General features: G+C 50.2%; 1 protein-coding gene across 1 annotated transcript in view; it reads left to right on the top strand.

The window, feature by feature from the left end:
• PAX5 (paired box 5) overlaps positions 1-25,700 on the top strand; it is a 151,147-nt gene that overhangs the window by 75,145 nt on the left and 50,302 nt on the right. The window contains exon 5 of the mRNA XM_069474445.1: positions 3,391-3,520. Within this exon, the coding sequence (XP_069330546.1) occupies positions 3,391-3,520 (130 nt within the window). The remainder of the gene's footprint in view (positions 1-3,390; positions 3,521-25,700) is intronic.

Below are 25,700 nucleotides of genomic sequence, written 5' to 3'. Positions count from 1 at the left end.
ACCCAACTGTTGAAGTGACTGGATGAACTGTGTTTGATACTGAATTTATTGACTAAAACTAATAGCAAAAAAAGCTCTTCTATCTGGAAATTAAATACATTAAGAGGCAGGATATTCTTGCTGGCCACCCTTTCTGCAATTCTCTTAAACCCAGGTCAGCTCTGATTTCTTGGGGGAAATAGAGGCTTTGCCTTGCAGACCCCGCTGCCCAGCCCGTGTCAGAGAGGAGGGGCTGGAGTCGAGGAATGGGGCAGGCCCGGGAGGGGTGAAGGGATGCTGGCTCTTGGCTGGGATGCCACCTGGCCCTAGGAAGGAGCACTTGTTCTTTTTTTCACCTAGTGTTCATTGTGCAAGCCCTTCACTGTCAAATTCCAGTAGGTCTACCTCTATCTTTCCATCTTCCCCCTTTATATTTCACTGCCTCGAGCTATTGCATGTCCTGTTTCTGGATCCCTCCTGTCCTATTGCCTCAGAGCCTTCCTTCAGCTGCTCTCAGCCGTGGGGTCAGGGACGGCTCAGTCCCAGGTTAAATACGGCCTGCCCTAAGAAACCCTTCCTGACCACTTCCCATGTAAATCAATGACACTGTGCTCTTGTCCCTCTTGGATGGAATTTGTAGGCCATGTGTCTTTTCTCTTGGGGTTTGTGGATGAGAGTTAAAGTGTGTGTCTGGTTTCACACACCATATTGTATTCAACACGGCTTAACAAATGTTGGGTGAATACATACCCACTATGTGCAGGCCTGCACTGGGGCATTACGGAACACAGAGAGGAGGGAGGAGCTGGGACCTACTCCTGGGGGCCCAGGAACTTTAGAAGATGCCCCTTATCGGAGACATTTTGACCTCTCATCTTTGCACACAGCAATGCACTGAAGGAGCTGCTTCCGGCGAGTGGGATTCTATTCCAAATCCATTCTTAGCAAATCAGGAGGCTAATGCCATGATCAAGTCCCATTCCGTGGGGGATAAAATCGAGACAGTGACCTTTTCCCAACAGCTCCCTGCTGTATGGAATGAAGGCAGTGTTTTCCAAACTCTGCTCGTTGTGACCTATAGCAAGAAATACATCTCAATCTCCACCTAGTACCCACGGGTATGTGAAGCAAAGATTCACAAATCAGGACTTAACCTTTCCATGTGTGAGATCCTTGGATATTTTTTGTTGTATGTCATCCTAATTTCATTTTTTAAAATATTGGGACTAACAAATTGATTTCACTACCTTTTAATGGGGCATGACCCACAATATGGAAATCATTAGGGTAATTGTCAAGATGTTAGAGTCGGATAGACCCAGGTTTGAATCTCAGCTTGGGCACCTAGAAGCTGTGTGGCCTTAGGCAAGTCACTTCCCCTCTGTAATAGAAGTTTCTGTTTATTCATCTGACACAGAGCCTACTTCAAGGGGTGACTGTGAAGACTAAATGGGACAGTACAGGTAAAGCTCCTGGCACAGAATCAGTGCTAAGTGTGAGATTTTGATGCAATTGTGAAGATTGTGGCTGTTGGTGTCCTGGGAGCACTTGGCAGGGCCATCAGAGTAAAGGTGTGACTCACGCCTCCTGGGGAGTGGCAGTCAGGAAAGACTTCCTGGAGGAGGAGGCACTGAGGCAGGGTGGCAGGATGATGGGACCCCAACACCGTCCTCATAGTGACCAGGAGCCCCATGTGAACATCCCAGGAAAGAAAAGGCACTAGTTTCTCTTCCAGGAAGGGCAGACTTGTTTTCAAGAATTTTTGGCCAGACCCAGAGCTGACCAAACGAGATGCCTTTGCCTTCCACATTTAGGTCTCTAATCCACCTGGAATTGATTTTTGTGTCTGGTGTAAAGATCCAATTTCTTTTTTCCCCCTGTTTCTGAATGGATAACCAGTTACCCCCTCTGTTTATTAAAGAGTCCATCCTTTCCTGCTGATTTGTACACCACCACTCTCATATATCACAGTTCCATATGTGCGCGGATCAGTTTCTGGACTCAATTCTGTTTCATTGGTCTATTTATCTATCCCTGTGCCAATACCACACTGTCTTAATTACTGTAGCTTCATAGTGATTCCTGATGTCTGGTCGGCCTGTCCCCCAGCCTTGTTCTCCCTGAGAAGTACGTGGCTTGCTTGGGGCCTGTGTTCTTCCCCACACGTCTCAGAATTAGCCTCTGGTGGAAGATGATGGATGAGCCCCAGGGGCCTCCGGCTAAGCTGTCCTCAGTGAGAATCATCGCGGAGAGCCTGGGCCCACAGTGCCTCCTGGACTTACTGCCACCGTCAACCCTGGTTGGCTCTTAAGCTGCCCAGAAAGTACTTTCTAACTGATTTATAGAGAAAAGTGCCAGTCGGAGTCCCTTTCACCTGCCACTTGCCCATGGCTTCTTGGGTTTCCCTCCCAGTGGCTCAGTCCTTGTCACCCAGGGTGCCTGCAACTCCTTCCTGAAGACTGCTAGCTTCCCTGTCCCTGCCTGACAAGGACATAATCCTGGACGACAGGGATGTGTCCTCTATTGGCAATGCCAGCGTCCTGGAGGAAACTCCCCTCACCAAATCTCGGCATCACAACCAAATTCTTTGTCTTAAGTGTTTGCAAATATTTTCTTTACGTGAAAATAGGCCTGGGGGCTGGGTTGAGGAAGAGATGTGTTTTGCTTGTGCTTATAATTTAGTCTGTCCTGAGAGGGAAGATCCAGCTTGGCAACTTTGCTGTCTTCTCTGGACACAATGGCTTGATGGCAAGGAAATGGCTTGTCACAAGCTCTGATTTCATGAACTGGCTTAAAGAAAGGAGCATGACTCGTGTGCCAAATGCACATGGCTGTTGTAGACGTGGTGAATCAGATGTGTGCACCCCATGGTTTTCAGCATGCAGGTGTTTGTGTGCTTCCAGAATTCACAAGCACGTGCCAAGCTTTGGCACAGCTGGTCTGATGTATTGGGTTAGGGTGGGCGTTATGGTGACCCACCCCTGGCCTGGGATTCAGCCCTGTCAACCATGGGCAAAGTCCCTTCCCCTTGGGCCTTGGTTTGCTTGTCTGTGAAATGGGGGTTTGGACTGGGTGGTTTCCCAGGTTCCTTTGAACCCTTGTTTCTGTGATTCCAGTTCTGTGATTTGAGAGCACAGAAATCAAAAACCTTCTTTTTTTCCATCCTCTTGGCAGGAAGACTCTTAACCTCTGCCTTGCTTTTAGTTACTGATCTGTCCCTCCCTGCGCTGAGGAGGATGGTTTAAAAGCTGAATCTGCCCTTTCAACCCTGGGGGATTCGTGAGCCCTTTGTGGGCCTTGGCACAGGCATGGACTAGCCCAGCTTGGTGGCTGAGCTCAGAACGTGGCAGTGATATTTGACTAGGGGGCTTTGAGATCTTGGTGCTGAGACGTCTCTGTTTCCTCTTTCAGACCACTGAGTATTCAGCTATGGCCTCACTGGCTGGAGGGCTGGACGACATGAAGGCCAACCTGACCAGTCCCACACCCGCTGACATCGGGAGCAGTGTGCCTGGCCCGCAGTCCTACCCCATCGTGACAGGTGAGGGCACCCAGGTATGGGGGATGCATGGGGGGAGAGAGAGAGAGAGAATGAGTACGTGCGTGGTGGGAAGAACAGCCTCTTGGTGCCTTGGGATGTGACTGGCCCTTTTTCTACTAGTGAGGTTGGGGGAACAGGTCAGGTGCTGGGCCAGGCTTGCGGCTGTGACAAGACGTGGCTGTATATTGTTCTGATGAAGCCTCGGAGAACAAATGCCAAATGGACTGTGGGCAGGGTGGGGGCAGGTCAGGTCCTGTCGGGGACCCTGTGTGGGTGGGGCCGAGTGTTCAGAGGCCTGGAATTTATCCCTTTCATGAGGTGGGCGCCAGCTTCCAGAAGGATTCCTTGCAGATGGCTGTTGGCATTTCACATTTCTAGGCAGAAGCTCAGTCAAGAAGGGCAGGGGGCTTAGGCTGGAAGGTGCTCGGTGGGGGCAAAGCAGCTGCCCTTCTGGAAGGCCCAGCGCCAGCCTCCGTGGCTGTCAGTGTGAAGAGTAAGAGTGTGAGCCCTGGAGGCACGCTCTTGGGTTTGAACTTGCCGTTTCCTAGCCGTGCAATCTTGGGTGAGTCATGTAAGAATTCTGGGTTGGGGCTTTTTTTTATCTGTAAGGTGAGACTGGTGTTAGCACCTACCCCGCAGGGCTGCTGTGAGGATTAAAGGGTTCATACATACAAGTGCTCAGATGGTAGTCTGGTAGCCTAGCACACAATACACGCCCAATGCATGTGGCTATTATTCCTCTCCTGCTGGCTGCTCAGCCTGGGGCTCATTGCTGCAGAAGGGCCGGACGCGTGGGGCAGGGCGGGCAGGCCCCGTGCCCCAGCCGCACTGGGATAACGTGGCGTCTCCCCGCATGGACAGACCCAGCTGCCAGCGCAGGGAGGCTGTCCACCCCGGCAGGCAGGAGGCCTTCCTGGGGACAGGGCAAGTAGACAAGGGGACTGGTGGGCTGCACTTGGGCCAGAGCCTTGGGTCCAGTCTGAGGTAGCAGGATGTCCCCATGGGCAGGTAGGCAGGACACAGGTGGCTGTGGTCGCCTCAGGGAAGCTGGGTTAGACTCGAGTTAGCCCTTTAGGGGTGGGTCACTCAGGCCCAAGCCCCAAGGCAGGGAGGGCCATATCTAAGACCTGGGCTTTCAGGTCGGCCCTGGGGCTCAGGCAGGAGCAGCCAGGGCCCTGTTTGTAGATCCGGGCACCATGTGAGGGTCAGTTAAGTGGCAAGAGTGACTTGGTCCCCTGTCCATCTGAGAGGGACAAGAGCCTGCAGTGCAGATGCGCCTGAGGCGGGGAGGTATCAGTGAGCCATGGGTCAGGGAGCCAGGGAGCCCCAGTCAGAGTGAGCCTTTACCAACATCACAGGTGTCCCATGGGCTCTTCTCCCCTGGTGTCACCAGAGTCTGAAGACACCTCCATTTTACAGATGCAGAAACCAAGTCTCAGGGAGGGCTTGCCCAACATAAAGGGTAAAGGGAGAGTTAGATCCGGCCCTCTGTCTCTTAGATCCTTATTTTTTTCAAGGAACCACAAATAATTAGGGAGGTGGGGTTGGAAGAGTGGAAAGAAGTCTGGACTAGCTAATGATAATAGTAACCGGCACTTTACTGAGTACTAGGTACCAGGCACTATGCTAAGTGAACTTGGTTTACCCTCAGAGGAACCCCAGGAGATGGGACGTGATTATCATGCCCATTTCATAATAAAGAAACTGAGGCTTGGGGCACTGAAGTAGCTTGCCTGAGATCACAGCTGGTGAGCAGTGGAGTTACAGTTGAACACCAGGGCCTGTGCTGTGGGCCACTCTGCCACACAGGTCACCTGGGGCTCATCCAGTGCTGTCACTGCCTTGCTGTCTGACTTTGGACACATCTCTGAGCCTCAGTTTTTACATCTGTAAAATGGTCCTGGTCTCTCAGGGTCCTTGTGAGGATCAAATGAGAGCCCAGAGGAGACTGTTCTGCAGAGGCGAGGGTTTGTTACTGGGGTTCACGGGAAGTTTAAGTTTAGGCAGATCAGAAGAAGATATTACAGGCGTACCCTGGAGACATGGGTTTGATTCCGGGCCACCACAATAAAGCAGATATTGCAATAAAGCGAGTCGCACACATTTTTTTTGTTTCCCAGCACATATAGAAGTTATGTTCATTATCTAGAGAAGGCTATAGCTGCCCTAGATAGTGATTCCTCTGGTGGATTTGGGAAAAGTAAATTGAAAACATTCTGGAAAGGATTCACCATGCTAGATGTTACTAAGAAAACTCATGATTCGTGGGAGGAGGTTAAAATATCCACATGAATAGGAGTTTGGAAGAAGTTGATTCCAACCCTCATGGATGACTTTGGGTGTTCAAGACTTCAGTGGAGGAAGTAACTACAAATTTGATGGAAATAGCAAGAGAACTTGGAGCTCTTGCTATTAGAATTAGAAGTGGAGCCTGAAGATGTGACTGAATGGATGTTATGTTAACAGGCATGAAAGCAACATTAATATTTTTGTACATCTTCATCAGCTCTTTGGTGACCAGGTAAAATGAGCAGTCATATTTTGAAAGGGTTTTTTTTTTTTTTTTCCTGAGCATTAGGTCTCAAAAGTAGGCTTAAAATATTCAGCAAACCATGCTGTAAACAGATGTGCTGTCATCCACACTTTGTTGTTGCATTTATAGAGCACAGCAGAGCAGATTTAGCATAATTGTCACCAACCCAGGGAGTTTTGGAATGGTAAATGAGCATTGGCTTCAACTTAAAACCACCAGCTACATTACCCCTAACAAAAGAATCAGCCTGTTCTTTGAAACTTTGAAGCCAGGCATTGGCTTTTCCTCTCTAGCTATGAAAGTCCTAGATGGCATCTTCTCCAGTGTAAGGCTGTTTCATCTGCATTGAAAATCTGTTGTTTAGTGTAGCCACTTTCATCAGTGATCTTAGCTAGAGCTTCTGGATAACTTGCTGCAGCTTCTACGTCAGCACTTGCTGCTCCACCTTGCACTTTTATGTTATGGAAAAAAAATATATAAATGTAGCAGGCCAAAGTCAGAATTGTGCTTAATTTTGAAATATTCTAATTATCAACATAATCATTAACCTTTTTGTAAGTAAACAATATTTAGCTAGAAAACATAATAGAAGAAAAGAGCCCATTAACAAAAAAATACATATATACATACATATATATGTATGTATGTATATGTGTGTGTGTGTACACACACACACACACACACACACCCCTAGGAATAAACTTAACTTTAAAACTCCCCTAAGTAACATAAGAATAAATGGAGAGATGTCATTTGTTTTTAGATAGGAAGACTATCATAAAGAGATCTAAGTCATCTATTAATTCAAAACCATCCTAATAAAAATGCCGACAGAATTTCTTTTGGAATTTGTCAAAATTATGCTAAATACTAGATAAACAAATACTCAAGGATAGTTAGAAAAATTCTACTATTCTTTTTTTTTTTTTTTTTTTTTGGACAGAGTCTCACTCTGTTGCCCGGGCTAGAGTGCCATGGCATCAGCCTAGCTAACAGCAACCTCAAACTCCTGGGCTCAAGCAATCCTCCTGCCTCAGCCTCCTGAGTAGCTGGGACTATAGGCATGCACCACCATGCCCGGCTAATTTTTCTATATATATTTTTAGCTGTCCATATAATTTCTTTCTATTTTTAGTAGAGACGGGGTCTTGCTCTTGCTCAGGCTGGTCTCTAACTCCTGAGCTCAAACAATCCACCTGCCTCGGCCTCCCAGAGCGCTAGGATTATAGGCATGAGCCACCGTGCCCGGCCAGAAAAATTCTAAAATAGAGATATAAGTAAAAGTTCTAGCATATTTAAAAACATCTGATAAAGCTCAATAACTAAAACTTTCTGTTACTGAAACTGAAGTAAATAGACAAATGGAGCAGCATAGAGAGTTGAGAATTAGACCTAAATATATGTGGACATTCATAAACATACCATTTCACATCAGTAGAGAAAAGATAAATTATTTATTCTGTTAATGGTGGTGGGACAATTTGGCCTACCGGGTCCCTACCTCACTCTTTATATCAAAATAAATTTCAGGTTGAACGAAAGTTTACAGGCATGAGCCACCGTGCCACCTTTATTATGAAATTCTAATAAAACTATAAAAAAAGAGAATTTTTATAATCTTAGAATGGGAAAGGCCTTTTAAAATATGTTCCAAATACAGAAGACAAAAAAGTTATTAACTGTTAAAAATGTAAATATTTGCTATGTGTGTAAAAACATCTAAAAGACAAAGAACAAAATTGAAAAAAAATTGGAACACAGATGACAAAAAGCTAATTTCTTTTCTTTTTTTTTTTTTTTGAGACAGAGTCTCACTCTGTTGCCCGGGCTAGAGTGAGTGCCGTGGCGTCAGCCTAGCTCACAGCAACCTCAAACTCCTGGGCTTAAGTGATCCTACTGCCTCAGCCTCCCGAGTAGCTGGGACTACAGGCATGCGCCACCATGCCCGGCTAATTTTTTGTATATATATATTTTAGTTGTCCATATAATTTCTTTCTATTTTTAGTAGAGACGGGGTCTCGCTCTTGCTCAGGCTGGTCTCGAGCTCCTGACTTCCAGCGATCCACCCGCCTCGGCCTCCCAGAGTGCTAGGATTACAGGCGTGAGCCACCGCGCCCGGCCTAATTTCTTTAATATATAAAGAGTGTTTAAAAATGAATAAGAAAAAAATCAGAAGAAAAAACAGGCAAAGGATATAGATAGTTCATTGGGGACAAATGCAATGTCCAGGAATATATGAAAGGGTATACATCTGACTCATAACCGTAAAACCACACCTTAAAACATCATGAGACACTTAAAAAACAGCATTATTTTGTCAAAGATTAAGGTTTGGTGTTGGAGAGGATATGAGAAATAGAGCTTTTCATACACTGTTATAGGAGTATAAATTGGTAAAATCTCTTTTGGAGGGAAATTTGGCAATATCTATCAAAATTTTAAATGCACATACCTACCTTTTTGATTCAGAACTTTTGGACACTCTTAGGAAATTTGTCTCACAGATACATTCACGCAGATGCACAACAATATCTGTATATGTATAATAATTACAGAATTATTTATAACGTCCAACAAATAAAAACAATGCAATGTCCATTAATAGGAGCTAGTTAAATAATTTTTTAATTATCTCCAATCTTTTTTTTTTTTTTTTTTTTTTTTTTTTGAGACAGAGTGTCGCTTTGTTGCCCAGGCTAGAGTGAGTGCCATGGCGTCAGCCTAGCTCACAGCAACCTCAAACGCCTGGGCTTAAGCAATCCTACTGCCTCAGCCTCCCGAGTAGCTGGGACTACAGGCATGCGCCACCATGCCCGGCTAATTTTTTTTTTTCTATATATATTTTAGTTGGCCAGATAATTTCTTTCTATTTTTAGTAGAGACGAGGTCTCGCTCATTGCTCAGGCTGGTCTCGAACTCCTGACCTTGAGCGATCCACCCGCCTCGGCCTCCCAGAGTGCTAGGATTACAGGCGTGAGCCACCGCGCCCGGCCAATTATCTCCAATCTTTACTATGAAAACCTAAGTTAAATAAATTTTAACATAATAAAATCTATACAACCATTAAAAAGAATTAAGTAGAACTATCTGTACTGACGTGAATAAATGTCTGAGACATGCTTTTAAGTGGAAAAAAGTTGTAGAAAAAATAAAGAAAAACAAAAACAAAAAAAATTGTAGAATAGTATGTTAAGTATGATCTCGTTTATATGAAAAAATATAAAGGACAGACGCACAGATGCACAGACACACACATTTGTACAGATGCTTGTATGTGAAGGTCTGGTGGGAGATCCCTGAGCCCCTTCTTCTGCTTTTTGGGGCATTGGGGTGCCATGGTGGGGTGCATCGCAGTGGGGTTCTGCACCCAGTCTCACCCAGCGTCCCCTTGGGATGGCAAATATTTACAGAGCCCCTTTACTGTCCTGAAATTAAGTTAATAAAGAATGTAATCTATCTTCACATCTGACTTCAAATAAAATCAAAACAATGCCCTTTGATGTGAATGAGAAACGAACGCAATATTATTTATAATTAAATAATATATACTTTGATATGTAAATACTCTGTATGTTTACGCTGCAAGACATAATGAAGCAGCCCAGGGCTTTCCCATGCACCGAACGCCGTGAATGCAACAGCCCTGAACACAGGCTTTCGCAGGGGTGTGGACTTGGGACTCACACAGGCTCACGCTGCGAGTGTGATTTTACAAATAGATGAGGAATTCTTGGCAAAGTTCCAAGTAAAACAAAGTGCAAGCTTTGCTCCATTTACACGGTAGTTGCATTCCAAGAAAATTCAGGGTATATTAAGACCATGGAAATTGCAAGTTCACATTTATATGTAAATGAAGTTCAGTTCTAGATTAAAATAATTATAAACAGATTTCTCACCTACCTGAATGTTTGGCAGGACATGAGAATAGTGCTGGATGAACACAAATTCTTTGCTCTGTGGGACTGTTCCACTGCAAGCCATGATGCCCCTCAGTCATATAAAAGCCCCCACAAATTTGTATAATACTCTCTGGGGGGCATTTACGACCCCCTTGAGAATTGAGAACTGTTAGAACACCTTGAAGGAATGTTCCCAAGAGCTGTTAGGGTGGGCCTCCGTGTCGCCTCATGGCATTCATTTAACTCCACCTGTGTTAGTGGCTGTGCTGACAAGTTCTGAGCTCTTCAGGGGACAGTCTTCCAGCCCCTCTTCTTTCCTTGTCCCCTCCCCACAAAGCCCAGAGCACAGTAGGTGCTCAATTGGATGGTGAGCCCCACCCAGCGTTCTACCTGGGGCCCGGGGTCTGTGCCAGCCTGGGGTCTGGGAGACAGGTGGCCTCCGTGCTGCTCCGTCCCAGCCCTCACACTCTGGGCTTCCCAGGGAAGATCTCATTAGAGGAGGAGTCGATTTCTCTCCATCGTTTATATGCTGCATTAAATATTAAGTTAAACCCCTGCTCTACCAGCCGGGGCCACGGTTCAGAAACTGCTCACCATTTGCAAACTGGTGACATGACCAGCCTATTACTGCACCGTCAGCAGTTTGGGCCTGTCCTGATTGGGACTGATTATCTGCAGGTGTGTCCTTGGGCCACAGGCCTGCTGATGGGGCAGCCACTGTGCCTACCTGCCAGAGAGGACTGCGGGTGAGGCACAAGGCTCCCAGCTTCTGCTCACCTCCCTGCTGGTGAGGGACCTGGCAGTCGTGCCCCCAGGTGGGCCCACCTGACCTTTGCCTGGGAGAACAAAGGAACAGGGCTAGTCTGTATCCACTTCCCCTGAGGACCGTCTGCACCAGCAGGGCAGCATGTCAGGAGGAGACAGACAGGCCTCTTCTGGTCTTAAAGAGTTTGGGAAACACTAGCCGGGGAGGTGGCCCAGGCCCGGGGGTCTGAGGCTCCCCTGAGCACTGCCCCCTTTTAGTAACAGAGACACCCACCAAGACAGATTGGCTGCCAAGTCCCCGAGTCCACCAGCTCTGACTTGCTGCATCCCTCAGGTTCAATGTTTGGAGCCTCAATACCCAAAACCTGGCAGCCCACGCAAGTCTGCCCTCTTCTGCCTTTTTAATCTGAGCAATAGCTGAGGGCTGGGAAAGAGCACTAGAACAGGAGTCGGAAGAGCGGGTTTGATTCTGGGCTTTGCACCTAACTGGTCCTATCTTTGGGCAAATTGATCATCCTCACTAAGCCTGTTTTCCTGTGAAATAGGGATGGCAAGAGCTGCCAAGGGGGCACCTGAGTTTATGTGGGAAGGAGGCTTGAAGGGGTCGGGATCCATGTTGGCACGTCCCAGCCTTCCTCAGGGCAAACATCCTGACCATACACGGCAGGGTGGGAGGATCATGGGGTTCAACTCCTCACTTTACAGCTGGGGAGACCCAGGCCCAGAGAGGGGAGGTGACCTGCTCAAGGCCACATCCAGTGAGTCAGAGCTGGAGCTGGGGCTCAGCCAGGGCTCGGGCCTCCACAGCCTGCTGCTGTTTTATGATTGGATGGACTGAAAATTCCCAGTTCTAACTTCAGGAAGGCATTGCTTTCAGCATGCAGTTGAGGATGTCCACAGGGAAGCCAGACTGCCTGAGCTTGAAGCCCAGCTTCACCATGTTCTAGCTGGGTGACCCTGGGCAAGTTACTAACCTCTGGGCCCAGATTCCCCATCTGTAAAATGGGGTGAGCCCTGGAGCTCTCCCAGGCTCCTGGTGAGGATTACACAAGTGGTCCATGTAGGGTACTTAGCACAGTGCTTGGCACATGGTAAAGACTGAATACATGCTAGTTATTACTGTGTTTGTTTCCAGACTCTCGTACCAGAGTCCTTTACCTCTGCCCTGGGGGTGTAAGACAAAGAGAAATTTGCCCAGCGACAGCTCTCTGTGTGGGGACTATCTCTCAGGGCCCTCTCAGAAGGGCCCTCATCCTGCAGAAATCCACGGAAGGTGGTTCAGTCTTAGAGACCCTGTCCACACATCCAGCTGAGGGCAGGGGGGCATGGAGGTCTGGGTGCAGTCGAGGGTCTCTGTCCCTCGTGTTTAGAGTCCCAGTGTCCATCGTCAGGAGCAGTGACATCTGCTGAGTGGTTGGGGGCTTGGGGAAACACCCAAAACCTGTGCATGGTGCTGCTTTCAGCCCACGAATCCACAGACTCTGGACCTGGGGTGGTCCCAAGGGCGAGGGAGGCTGGATGGGGGAGACCCTCCCTTGGGCCGAGTGACTCTGGGGCTTCCTCAGGAGTTTTTGCCTCAGCCGTGCTCTGCCTGCTCTGTCGCCCTCTCTGGCTGGGCGCCAGCCAGGCCACTTGTCTATCTTTCTGGGGAGGGGCCTCCTGGACCCGTTTTTTTTTTTTTAATGAACCTTTTTAAGGCTCATGAGTTGCAAGTAAATACCTCTTCCCTCAGAGTGAAGTCATAATGACTAACGAAAGCACAAATATGAGAAATGCCTTGTGGACCCAGGCTGCCAATACGGGCTGCGAAAAATTACAGTCAGAGCTGCAGTGTAGTGTAAAATCTCGCACCAAGGGCGCGGCCACGAGCTTTCCCGGGAATCCCGTGGACGGTGCGGAGGTATCAAAGTTGCTTTGTGTACCGGAAAGGGGGATCATGTTAATAGCTAGTGTTTCCTGGGCTCTTGCTCTGTGCCCGGCCGAGAAGACGACGGTGCCTCGATGGACAGTCCCTGCCCTCGCTGGGCTTACCTGCTGGGGAGAGCCAGGCAGTTGACAGTCTGCACAGAATAGACGTGCAGTGTGATTTCATAATGGCCTGTGCTCTGAAGAAAACTAGGGGAGAGCGTAGAGAGACTGGGGTTCAGGGGACGTGGTGAGTTGGGTCAGGTGGGGGTGAAGCAGCGCCTCTCTGAAAACGTGGCGTTTGACCTGAGATCTAAACGATGAGACGCTTTGGGGGAAAGGTATTCCTGGCTGAAGATGTAGCCTCAGACATGCCTTTTAAATGTGTGAATGAACGAATGGACACATGATACGCATACCTAAAGGGCAGGCCCATTCCTCAGTTGGGTTCAGCCTGTAAGCCGCCGGCGAGGACTCTCAGAGTCAGAGGAAGCCGTAGCAATCAGGTGACCTGACTGTCCACCCAGCCCGGATCAGAGGCTTGGTCACCTCTGCTGTCGGGGATTTCACTACCTCAAAGGCAAAGGCTCTTCAAACAGCGCTTACTTGAAGCCGTTCTCAGTTGACGTGATTCCCCCTCCGGCTGTCAGCCCGGCAGCTGAGGTGTGTGCAGAGCCCAGGTGGGCATCTGTGCCGAGAACTCACAGACCCAGGCACTGCTGACACGTCCCTCAGCCTGGCATGTGCCCCCACGGCCCAGCCCACAGGTGGTTTGGTCTGCATAGTGTTTTTAAGCTTTAAAAAAATTAGACCTAACATTTTAAAGCTGAGCAGAGAGTGACCCAAACGTCCATCGGAGGGGACTTGTCAAATGAAGAGCGGCTCCTGCGAACACTGCAGCACCGTGCACCTGCAGAAAAGGATGAGGAAGCTCTTCCTGTCTGACAGGGAGGGGTCATGGGGGGACATCACTCATGAAAAAAACAGGGTAAAGAATAGTGTGTACGGTATACTACTTTTTGTGTAAAAAAGGGACCGTGTGAATCCATGTTTGCATTTGTGCAAGTTAAAGACACTGCAAGGATACTCAGGACTTAACCACATTTAGGCACAGGATGTGGGAAAAGCACTTTTTACTGAGTACCATTTACATTTAAAATTTTTTGAACCTTGTCACTATCTCAACTATCAAAAAGTTAAATTTAAAAATACCTTAAAAATCAGGAGATAAAAGATATGGAGTAAAATGTCTAGCCTCTCTTGAAGAATTGGAAGACTTGCCCACCTTGGGTCTACATTCCCGTGCGGCCACACTTGGGCAGAGCTGAGAAGTGGTTGTCCCTTTGGATGAACGAGTCGTCTCCTGTTTGCCCCAGACGCCACCTGGCCAGCTTCACTCTCGCACCTTGCCTGCTGGCACCTGTGGGCATTTGAGTTTCTGACCCTGCTCCAGTCCATCACCCCATCCTGCCTGCCTCCTCTGACCCTCACTCCTGCCCAACAGAAACCGCTTTGTCAAGCCAGGAAGGGCTGCCCACAGGCCCTCCAGCTGGCCTTGTCTGTCCCTGACTCCAGGCCTCTGCTCAGGCTGTTCTGCTGGCCTGGCATGGCTGTCCCCAATTATCAGCTCGGCATGTAAACCATCCAGTGGGGAGGGCGTGGAACACCGGCTGCGAAGTTCTCAAGAATGTGCAACCACACAGCATTTCGTCCCCATGCAGTGACACCACACTCTCTCCAAACTAAATATTGTGATCCTCTGCAACAGCAGTGGCCTGCTCAGGGGCACCACAGCCCAGACAGAGCCACTAACTGGGCTGCAGTGTGAAAACGCAATATCCAAGATTGGAACTCTCCCTAGAGATACAGAGCTATTTGCATTCCAGACCGATTAGGGCTGAATCCTACTGAGATTTAAAGTATTTGTTTTTACATTGTTAAATAGACTCACAATTATAGATTCTTAGATTCCTAGAAACCTAGAATTTTGCAATCTTAGTGTTTGGAAGGATACTCAGAGGTTCAGAGATGCTGGAGGTCTGATCATTTTAAAGCCCAAATGAAATTCAAGCATCTCCATAATTAAAATGCTCATCGAGGAAAAATATGATTTAGTTTCAGGTTAGCACAGTGTTCCCAAGAACTATTTGTTGAATAAAATGAATTAATATTTGTGTAAAGTGCAGTGTCAATTAAAAAAAATAATTTCAGCGCAAAGTACTCTAGTTGTTTCTGACCTTGTATTTTGTAGGATAAAAATAAACAAAGCTGGATGGCCCTCCCGGTAATGCACTCATAGATTTCTGCACTTGCGGCAGCTCCAAAGCCGACACTTCCAAACAGCCTTTGAGCAGGTCTCTGGGCCTCCAGCTTCCCAGCCCACCCTGCTGTGATCCAGCTTCCTAAAATAGCGATTTCATTAGCTTGTTCTGGTCAGAGATCCCCACTGCCTTGTCATTGTCTGGAGGAGGAAAGGCATCAAACGATGGCACCAGAGCACCTTGCAGAGCTGTTGCCGTTCGTCATCCGTTCATTCACTTATCTCTCCATCAAAACCGAACTCCTCCTTGGTGTCAGACCTCAGCCTGAGCGAGGGCTTGAGGGTCGGAGAGTCCCTGCCCTCAACAAACTCACAGTCCGATGGGAGAGGCAAACGTGGATGCATGTGCATGTCAAAACAAAACAGAAAAGAAAGAGAAATACCGTGGGAGAAGTCAAGTGCTTTTGAGGGCATGGAGGAGGGAACAGTTGCTTCTCTTTGTGGGGTTTGGGGAAGCTTTTGTGGAGGAGGCAACACCTAAGCTGCCCCAGGGAAGCCACGCACTCTTGACTTCTCTGCTCCGAAGTTTGGTTTAGTCTCTCACCACTCCCCCTTTTAAAAATAATTCCTTTTAAATCACAAAGGCAGATGTGCTCACTGTAAAATAAATGCAAGTGGTACAGAAGTGTGTACGGCAACCTGTGACCATATCTCCTCAGTCCGTTCCGAACCCATTCTGCAGGTGTCGTCAGAGTTGATGGTTTGATATGTATCCTTCCAGAACCTTTTCTGTGCATAAAAACATGTCAGGATATACACACACAGTTTATTTCCTACAAATGGGTTCATACTCTACATATTCTTTAATTTCTTAAAAATGTTGCCTCATGTTTTATGGGCATCCTAACCTGCCGGTAGGTAAACAACTGTCCTCTCTAATAATCCGGATGAGCCGTGGACTTTTCTGTAGCAACATGGCTGCCTCGGCCCATGTCCTCAGGCTGGGGGGTGGCTCCCCCTCAGTATTTGCTACACAGGGCTGCAGAGGACAGACCAGGAAGGCAGAGGGCAGAGAACCTTGTCACCACAGAAGGCCCAGGGCTATGGGCTGAGAGACAGCGGACTTGGGGCCTGGCTGCTGCCTCCCTGTGCTCATGGTTGGGGTGCGGGGAGGGAAGGGGGTTGCTAGAAGCTCCCGCTCCCCAAATCAGCATCAGAAAGCCACGGGGAGGCAAGCTTCAGTTTAACTTCTTAACAGTTTGAGCTCTCCGAAAGCCGAATGGGCTGCCGCAGGAGATAATAACAATGATAGCTGATGTTTATTGAGCATTTGTTATGTACTTTGCTTCATTTAATCCTTTACTCTTTGAAGCATAGGTATTATTTTTGTCCCAAGTAACAGTTAAAGAAATTGCTTGAGTTCTCATAGCTAGTGGATAGTAGCGATGGCTTTCCCCTGACTCCTGTACTGTCCCGCTGCCGTTGGTGGTCAGCGCGGTGCCGTGATGGGTGCCCACGCAGAGCTCTCACAGGCACGGGGCGGGATCTGTCCAGCGCAGAGCAGACTTGATGGCTCCCTGTCCTGGATGCTCCACTGGCCTCCCGGACTGGTTTCCAGTTGCTGCTGTAACAAATTACCACGGTCTCCGTGGCTAAAACAACACAAATTTATTATCTTACAGCTCTGGGAGTCAGAAGTCCCCAAATCAAAGAATGGCAAGGCTGATTCCTTCCAGGGGTTCTGGGGAAAGTCCATTTCCCTGCCTTTTCCAGCCTATGGGGGCTGCCCCAGTTCCTTGGCTCATGGCCCCTTCTTCTGTCCTCAAAGCCAGCAGAGTAGCATCTTCTCTCCTGTTTGAACTCTGCTTCTGTTGCGACGTCTTCTTTCTGCGACTCGGCCACCCTTGTGATTGCGTTGGGCCCACCCGATAATCCAGATGATCTCCACATGTTAAAAGCCTTCACTTAATCACACCTGCAAAGACCCTTTTGCCATGTAAGATACCATATTCATACGTTCTGGGGGTCAGGATTAGAAATCTGGGGGGCATTATTCTGTCTACCACACCCCCCAGGGCCCCATATAAGAGTCTCTTTGAGCACTCTGCGTCCCTTACTTCTTGGGATGGCCCATCTGTGAGGGCATTGGGCTCCTCTTTTGCTCTGCCCTTGCCTGTCCTTCCCCCACTATCTCTGGGAGCACTGGCTAGTTCTCACTCTGTCTCCTCCATCTACCCCAGTATTGTGACAAGTTGTGCCCTCCCCGGGTACCTTGGGTCAAGGGATTTTGGAATATTGGTTCTGGATGGGCCTGTTAAGATCACCTAGTTCAACTCCATCACTGAATAGATGGGGACACTGAGGACTGAGAACAAAGTGAGACATCTCTGGAATCCACAGCCCTTGACTCCTATTCCAGTGCTCCTTCCCCTGTGTGGGATACAGGCTTCGTCTTTCCAGAACCAGACTTTCTTCTTTCTTATCCCCATTTCTCAGCCTGACTCATCCACAGGCATCTATCTGCCTCCTCCATGAAGAAGTTGCCCAGTGGAACCCTTCATCCAGGCCTGTCTTTTTACCCTCTTCCTGCTCAGCCATGCTGGGTCCTGACTCCAAGCCTTCGCTTCTGTGGGCTCCTCTGCTTCAGATGCATCTGCCATTTGCTCAGAGGTGCTGGTGGCCTGCTGTGAAAGGACAAGTGTCAGCCTGGCTAGGAGTCAGGGCCATAGATCTTCATCCTAGCTCTGCCATAACACCTGGTAACTTTGAGAATACCTTTCCCATCTCTGAGCCTCAGTATTCACCTCTGTCCAGTAGGAATTACAATGCCGGCTCACCCTCTCCTTGCAGGACTATGGTGAAGCACACATGAGAGAAAGTGTGTGAAAATATCCCATCGGCTCTAAGGAGCTGGGCCCTTTCTTGATGAGCCCAAGGTGGGCACATGGAGAGCCGCCACCTTGACTGTGCTGGGTACTCAGGTCCTGCCTGCCCGGCAGGAGGTGAATGTGAGCTGGTCCAGGGCTTTGCCTGGGAAAGGCTCTCACCAGCAGGCCTGCCGGTCTCTGCCCATGTGGTTTCAGCACGTGTCTCCTGAGAGCAGTGTCCAGGTGCCACCTCCTCCAGGAAACCCTCCCCCATGACCCTACAGTCAGAAGTGACGTCCCCCTCATCTGGGCCCTGGATCAGCCCACTATTATACCTCTTATCCCATTGTGCCTTGATTTATGATTCTTTATGTCCAGCGTAACTTTCTCCCTAGACTATAAAATTCTGAATTGTCTGCCTCCTGCAGCACAGCCTAGTGAGAGACTTGGAGTACAGTAGCTACTCAGCAAGTGGTTGTTGAGTGAATGGATGGATGGATAAATTAATGAATGAGCTGTCTACTATGATTGGTTGTTACTAATTGCCCCACACTCCACCCTTCTAGGTCATTGTCAAGGTTATTGACATGATTCACACACTCACATACACATCTTTGATTAGCATAAAGGCACATTTGAATTCAAGATATTATCATAATTATTATTTTTCTCCAAATGCATTAGCTTCTACTAGTCTGCTGCCTTTTCTTTTTTTTGCCAATGTTCATAGCTCAGGAAAAACCTCTCTCTAATTTATCTCTATTAGCTTTTATTTTCATTATCTGAGAGGCTGTAGAACTTCTACTCCCATCCTGAGATTGTCTATAAATGTTTGGTAAGGCTGCTTTCAGCATGAATGCTTAGGGGCACCTGCTGCCTGTGTGGAGAAGTGTGTGCCTTCTGTATACCTCTGTCCACCCAGGTTCAGGGTGGTGTCGCATGCCCACCTCAAGGATAGGGTGGCCAAGCAGTCTATTTGGGGAGCTGGTATCTAGGGTAGGGTCTGGGGGGCTATCCCCCCAGAGCTGGTCTCAGTCCTGAGCAGCCAGAGAGGCAGGCCCAAGCTAGGATCCAATAAGCCAAGAGTCACCAGCAGGAGTGACGACCAGTGCTTGCATCCCCTTGCATAGTTCTGAGCACTTTACTTACGTTAACTTGTCTAACCTGCATAACAACCCTATGCGGGAGTTACTCTTATTATCCCCATTTTACTGGTGTAATAACTGAGGCGCAGAGAAGCATAGAAACTTGCTCAAGGTCACATGGCTTATAAGTGGTGGAGCCAGGATTCAAATGCAGGCTTGTGCTTGACCAGAGGCCGTGTGCTTGACCTCTGAGTCACGCAAATCTGTCTGCCTGGTGAGTATGTGGCAGGCAGGAAGTCTGGCCAGGGGAGGCCTGAGTTGGACAGACCCTGATCTGGGGAACAGAGTGCAGATCAGGCCGACGGGTGGGTCTAGGGCCACACGTGGGGGCCAGGGCTTATACTAATCTTAGGTGGTATCTGGTTGAAGGGCACTGGGCTGATGGACCCAGAAAAAGCTGCCACCACCTTAAGTCAGCCTCCCAGTTAGACAGTCCTCAGGCAGCCTGGCCAGGCCTCAGCAAACAGTAGGTCTTCGGTGAAGGCTTGGTGAGGGGATGGGCAGACAACAGCAGGTATCATTCTTCCTTTTTTCTTGGGAAACTTGGGCTGTGTACATTCTGGCATGTTCCTACCTGGGCCAGGCCACCTGGTGATGCCCCAGCAACCTCTCAGCCCCAGCAGGGCAGCCTCCCATCCCCAGCTGCATGTTATCCCTTGCAGGGAGCCCAGCACGTCAAGGAACTCCCCACCTAGACCAAAGCTTTCTTCTGTTGTTTTGTTTTCAGGGTGAAATGTAAAAGAAAAATAATTGTCACTGCTTATCTTAAAAAGAAAGGTCTGAGAGGGAGAGGGCCGGACCCCCGGGGAAAAGAGTCACGGTCCTGCTTCCTTATCCTTTGCTGCCCTGCCCACCAGAGAGGACAAAAGAGGCTGAGCAATAGTCCGGTGGTGAGGGGTGGGAGCCTTGGTCCTGGCACTCAGGCAGCGCAGCAGGGACCCCAGCTGAGGATGATGTACGGGAGGACAGGAGTTGGGGAGCTGGGGCTCTGCGAGGATTATCTTGTCCCCACACTGCGAGTAGGAGAGGGAGGACTGGCCTATTCAGTAGGAGCCTGGGAGTCTGTCTCCTCCCTCCTGGCATCCCTGTCTTCCAGATATGATCCAGCAAAGCGGCTGGATTTGGGGGAAGGGAGGAGCTGCAGGGAGGGCAGAGGGTGCTCTTGGGGCTCCAGGCAGTGACTGTTTACTATCTTGGCTGGCACAGCCAGGAATGTCAGCCCTGGATAGCTGCTCAAAAGGTGTCACCCCCAAGAAGACCACAGTTGGCAGAAATAGCTGTGCCAATGTGGGGGTAAATTGTGAAAAGACCTGTGGTTTTATTGTTATTTTAAAATCTCTTTTGTGCTAATGAGGTTGATGGAGTAAAAGGCCTCACCTAAGGCCATGGAGCTTGGGTGTGGCTCTGCATCCCCCACACCCTCTCTTCAGGCCCCACAGCCCAGTCTTGGTCCCCCAATCCTAGGCTCACAGGGCCTAGCTAAGGGCTGGGCCTCGGGGCTGCCCTGTTTCTCTGTGGCCTGAGCACACGACCAGCAGGGACAGGCTCTGCCCACGGCACCCTCCCGGATGAATCCCTTCTTTGACCTTTGTAATTATTCCTGTTCAATCTTCCTTCGTGTTTTCTTCCTCCTCCCTTTTTGAGGTGCTCGACTCCTGCACTCTCTCCAGTGTATTAAGGATGTGAGTGAAATTGATGACTGGGATGTCTCAGGTCTTTATGATGATGAATGACTTTCACTGCCAAAGCTTTTATTGTCTGTGATTTGGGAAGAAGGGGGAACTGATATATCAAGGCTGCCTGTCACACCATTTAATACAGTTATAAATCCTGACGTCACTAACTGGTGGCCAGGAGCTGGAGAATTCCACCGGCCACTGCCTTGCCCAGCCTTTATGGATTTTCCCTCCTCGTCCCTTTCTTTGCTTGACTGTCACAATTGTGTTTTGGGAGGGGGGATCGGGACAGCTATATGGTGACTTTAGAAATTGCAGGGACACCGTGGTTTAGGGAGGAAATGGGAGCCCTCCCCTCCCCCTCACTGTAAAAGAAGGAGCAGGTGGAAGGCCTTTGATTTCAAGGTGAGTAAGGAAATTGTTCAGACCAAATCCTAAAAGTATGCTAACACCCTCTTGCATGCGCACAACGCTTCAGAGTTTACAAACTGATATTTACGTCTGTTATTTTTCAGATCCTCTTTCCATTCTCGACCCTAGTTTTACAGAGGAGGAAACTGAGGCTCAGTGAGGCTAAGTGGCTTGGTCAGGGTTATGCCAGCCCAGGCTGATGCAGAGGGGACTCCCTGGGGTGCAGCAACAGAACAGCACCATTAAGAGTTTAGGGCGTGGAGTCAGGCGGCCCTGGGCTCCATCCTAGAACCCCCACATTTTAGCAGCTGACCCTGGGAAGGCCACTTAAATTCTCTGACCCTCAATTTCCTCACCTGGAGATGAGACTAACACTCTCTTCATAGGGTTGTTATGAGGATTAAACGAGATCATGAACGTAAGTTTCCTAGCAAGGTTCCTGGTCCATCAAAAATGATCAATAAAAGGTGGAACTATAGTGGGGGGCACGTGGCAGGAGCACGAGGAGGGCCACTAATGCCTTCCCAGGTTATGTGGGGAGGGCTTCCTGCAGGAGGTGACACTTGAGCACGTTGAAATGAGCAGGAATTCACCAGGCTAGGGAGAGAGGCAGGGAAGAACATCCAGACAGAGGGAACAGCATGGTAAGGGTGAGGAACAGCATAGGGAAGTGCAGCAGGCAGGGGGCAGGGTGAGCACTGGAAGTGAGGGCAGGGCCAGGTCACCAAGGCTGCCAAGGACCTGGGGTCAGGACCTCCAGGCATGGGCCAGCCCTCAAGGGAGTGGCATCTTCACAGAAATCTCTCTGGGGTCTTAGCAGAGGGCGGACAAAAGGAGGATGAGACTCAGCAAGAAAACCTGCCCCGCTGAGGTGATTGTAAGAGCCCAGGAGAGAAAGGAAGAGGCCCGGGACCCAGGCTGTGGAGTTAGGAGTAGAGGAAGAGTTTTGAGGGGTAGGATGGGCAGTAGGCAGCATGGCTCCTGGGTGGAGTTTGGGGGACTGGGTAGGCAATGGGGCTTCTGCACATAGGCCAGAAACCACCCAGAAAAAGGCAGAAATGATTGCATTGGATTCTGGTGGGGGTGCAGCGGTTGAGCCCTAGAGCCCGGGAAAAGCCCTAGTGAGGAGAGGAAACTGGCGCAGGAGCCTGTGGGGCGGGAGCTGATCCTTCAGGACGTGAGTGACTCACAGTGAATGCCTGGACTGGGGGCAGGAGGAAGGGAGGGAGAAGAAGCAAGATCCCAGTGGCCCAGTCCCAACCCCCGGGGTCCTGAGGGTGGCGGGGAGGCATTTCCCTTTGGTGAGAACTCGGGTGGCTTCTGGGCTTTGGCTTGTGGCTTTTCTCAGAGGGGAGAATGGAAAGTGAGACTTGTTGGTCTCAAAGAAAAAGCCTCCTGTCTTTATGGGCACAAAATCCCCCAAACCTACAGTAGACGAGGCCCAGAGAAATGGCTCAGAAAATGCTTTCTGAGCAAAAGAACAAACCTAAGCATTTGTTCGAGCTCGGCTCTGTGCCAAGCATCGTGACAGGCACCATGGGGAAACAGAGGTAAACAGGACACGGTCCCTGAGCTGGAAGGCTTCAGTCTAGTGTCTTCTACTGCACAGCCAACTGTCCCAGCAGTCTGACGCGTCTGGGATGTGGAGCTGTGCAGAGGGGCGCTGAGGGCACTAAGGAGGGAGTGTGAGACCATGAGGGCAGGGCCGGGGAGGGCCGGGGCATCTGGGGGGGCTTCCTCAGGAGATGACGTTGGTGGTGTTTGCAGGGTACCTGCCTGGGCACAGCAGCAACATCGGCCAAAGCACGGAGCAGGCTGAGGGAAACAAGCCATCGAGGGCTGTGGTTCTGGTGGGGGGGGGGGGTGGGGGGGAGTCTACAACTCCAGTGGGAATGGTCTGGACAAGGGGGGGTGGGGCAGTGAGCGGTTTGGACTTGACCCAGAGGTGTCGGGGAGCCAAGGAGAGCAGGGTCTGATTGGAGGAGGCTGGAGCCAGGCAGGGGACCGTTGGGAGGCAGGTGGCCATGGGAGTCTCCACTGTGGCTGGAGTAAGCTGTGGAGGACACCCCCAGTGCCCACCCTGGGGTGTTGGTGGCAGAGGCTGGGCTGTGGGTCTGGGGTGTCCAGGATGGGCCTTCTTGCCCAGGGGTGCCCCTGGAGCCTGCTGGGGCCCTCATTATGCCTCTCACATGGAGGGCAGAGACGCGAGCAGCGATCGAGACGCCGGCTGCCTCCTGCTGGTGTGCGGGGCGCTGGGCAAACCACATGAGATCCCATCTCGCGCATAATGTGCATCCGAGGACAAAATTAGATTGAGAAGTAAATGGAGCCGAAAATTTCCAAAGCATTTCCCGTCAAGAAGCTGTTTGATTGCATGTTTTAATTCTCCGGGTCCTCCTGCCCGGTGAGGTTCGTTTTGGAGGATGGCTGGGGCGGAAGCAGCTTGTGATGGGAGGAGATTGCTGGGGTCCTGGGGCCGGAGGCTGGAGGGAGAAGAGAGGCCTTTTCCACTATGAAGAGGGTGCTGTTAGCCCCATTTCGTACACCAGGAAACTGAGGGGCAGAAACTAAGTGACTCGCCCCTGAGGCTGCATACATAACACGCAGGGGCTGGGATGCAAGCACTGGCCTGCCCAACTGTAAAACTCTCCCGCTAGTACAGAGGGAGACAGTCAGTGGCACATTCTGGGAAGTCTGATTTCTGTGTGTGTCCTCCCTACCTGGCCCTGGCCAGCAGGCTCCTGGGCTCGGGACACTGTGACTTTAGCCAAGCCTGTGTCCCAGGCAATGCTGGCATTCTCAGAACCGGTCACAAAATCGAGCATTCTGGTTCTCTTCACCCGGGACCCCAGTACCCTGGACTACCGGGAGAAAAAAAATTGAGTGTCAGTTTCTTGAGCTTGAGGGGTGTTCTGTGAAGAGAGAGGGAAGGGCAGGAACGGAACAGAGGGAAGCAGGGAAAGGAGACTTGGCTCGGGCCCGGGGCAGGTCTGGGACTCGGGCCTGGCCGTGCACAGCTCTCTGGGCAAGGCCCTCGCAGGGCTTCTTCACTCGCCCGCAGAATGGGCAATTAATGGTTTCCAACAATTGTTAAAGTTGTTTTTTTTTTTTCCTAAAAGCCTTTTTTTTTTTTTTTTTTTAATCAGATAGAACCTTCCTGGGAAGCTTTATATAAACTAGTTAGAAGCAAAGTTCACTGGTTGAAAGAATGGGGATCCCAGAGGCCCCCGAGGTCCCCCTGAAGGCTCAGAGGAACAGACTGACCCCACTGGACTGGTTGACCTTTAGCGTCCTTGGGGTTCTGGTGCTCTCTGATTCCACAGTGGTTTTCGAGCTGGCGTGAAGGTGGCTCACAGAACACGTGTCCTTGGCTTGTCCCAGCTCTCGGCTCCCCCTCTGGGGCCGCAGCCCTCACACCTTACACCCCAGCCGCTGCCTGTGCCTGGGAAGCTCAGGCTCAGTGCTGAGCACATCTGCCCCTTGAGGCTCATGTGCTGGTGTGATCCGTAGTGCCAGCCCTGCCCTGACTCAGCCTGAACCCCCTTTAGATCTTTCTGAAGGAACCTGCGCACTGAGGCCCAGTTCCAGTGCCTCCTCCTCCAGGAAGTCTGCAGTCCGACTGCAGGAACTCAATCTCAGAACTTGCTACATGTGAGACCTTGGGCAGGACCCTTTGCCTCTGGGGCTTGGTGAATAACCACCAGCCCAGCCTGACTGACTCCTATACTTGTCCCCACGCGCTGCTCCTGGTCAGTAGGGTCCCCAGGCCCGGGCATTGCCTGAAGCACCTTCACTTCTGTGATCCCATTTGGGGCTTCTGATGGCCCATGAGGGAGGCAGGGCAGGGGTGAGCAGCCAGGTTTTACAAAGGGGAAACTGAGACCCAGCACGGGCGACAGCTTGCAAGCAAGAACCTGAGCTATGCCGGCAGCTCTCAGAAGCAGCCAGTAATTCTGTGAGACAGTAGAGCCCTGGCACCTGACCGCTTCTCTGGGAAGGGAGGGCGAGGGAGGGTTGGGCTGGCACTTTGGCAGCCCGCAGCGCCAGCCTAGCAGCACGATTTAATGCATGTTCTCCGCAGCACATTAATTTGCCGTGCACCCTGGGAGGCGCCTCTGCGGGGCGGGCTTGGTTTTCCCTGGCAAGCAGCGCACCTGCCCGGCCCCCCTCTCTCATGTGGGCCTCCTCTGAGGCTGCTTACTGATCCTGGCCTCGCTGTGTGCTCTGGGGAAACAACTGGAGGTGTGGGAGCCGGGTTTGCAAAATACCGGCGTTGTCTGGCTGGGCTTTCTCGGTTCCAGGCCTGGCTTTGTGACAGGTGCCATCCTGTTGCCTTCTGGGCCAGAAGCGGGTGGGCCGGGGCACTGCTTAGGATTCGTGCCAGGCCTCAGTTCCTTTAGAGATCAGAAGCCTATTAGAGGCTGAGACATTTACCTATTGACTCTTTCTTAAAATAATATGGGCTATCCGCAGAGCTGCAGGAGGCTGTGGGTTCCTCACCTCTCTGTAGCATTGTTTGCTGTCCCCCCAGGTGGGTGGCTGGGTCACAGGTGAGGATGCTCAGAAAGGAGAGGGGCCCTGCCTGAAGGCATAGTGAGGAAGTGGGGGGCATTCAGGTTCCCAGTCCAGGCCAGCTGTGCCTCGATGGGCCTTGCACTTGACCCTCCAGCCCTGACCTTATCTTAGCTTGAAAGGTCCAGCAGGTCCCTCTTACCACGC

The sequence above is a fragment of the Eulemur rufifrons genome, chromosome 7 (genome assembly GCF_041146395.1).
Source record: "Eulemur rufifrons isolate Redbay chromosome 7, OSU_ERuf_1, whole genome shotgun sequence".
Lineage (NCBI taxonomy): Eukaryota > Metazoa > Chordata > Mammalia > Primates > Lemuridae > Eulemur > Eulemur rufifrons.
The sequence above is the reverse complement of the archived record's forward strand: the minus strand, read 5'-3'. Positions and strand labels throughout refer to the sequence as shown.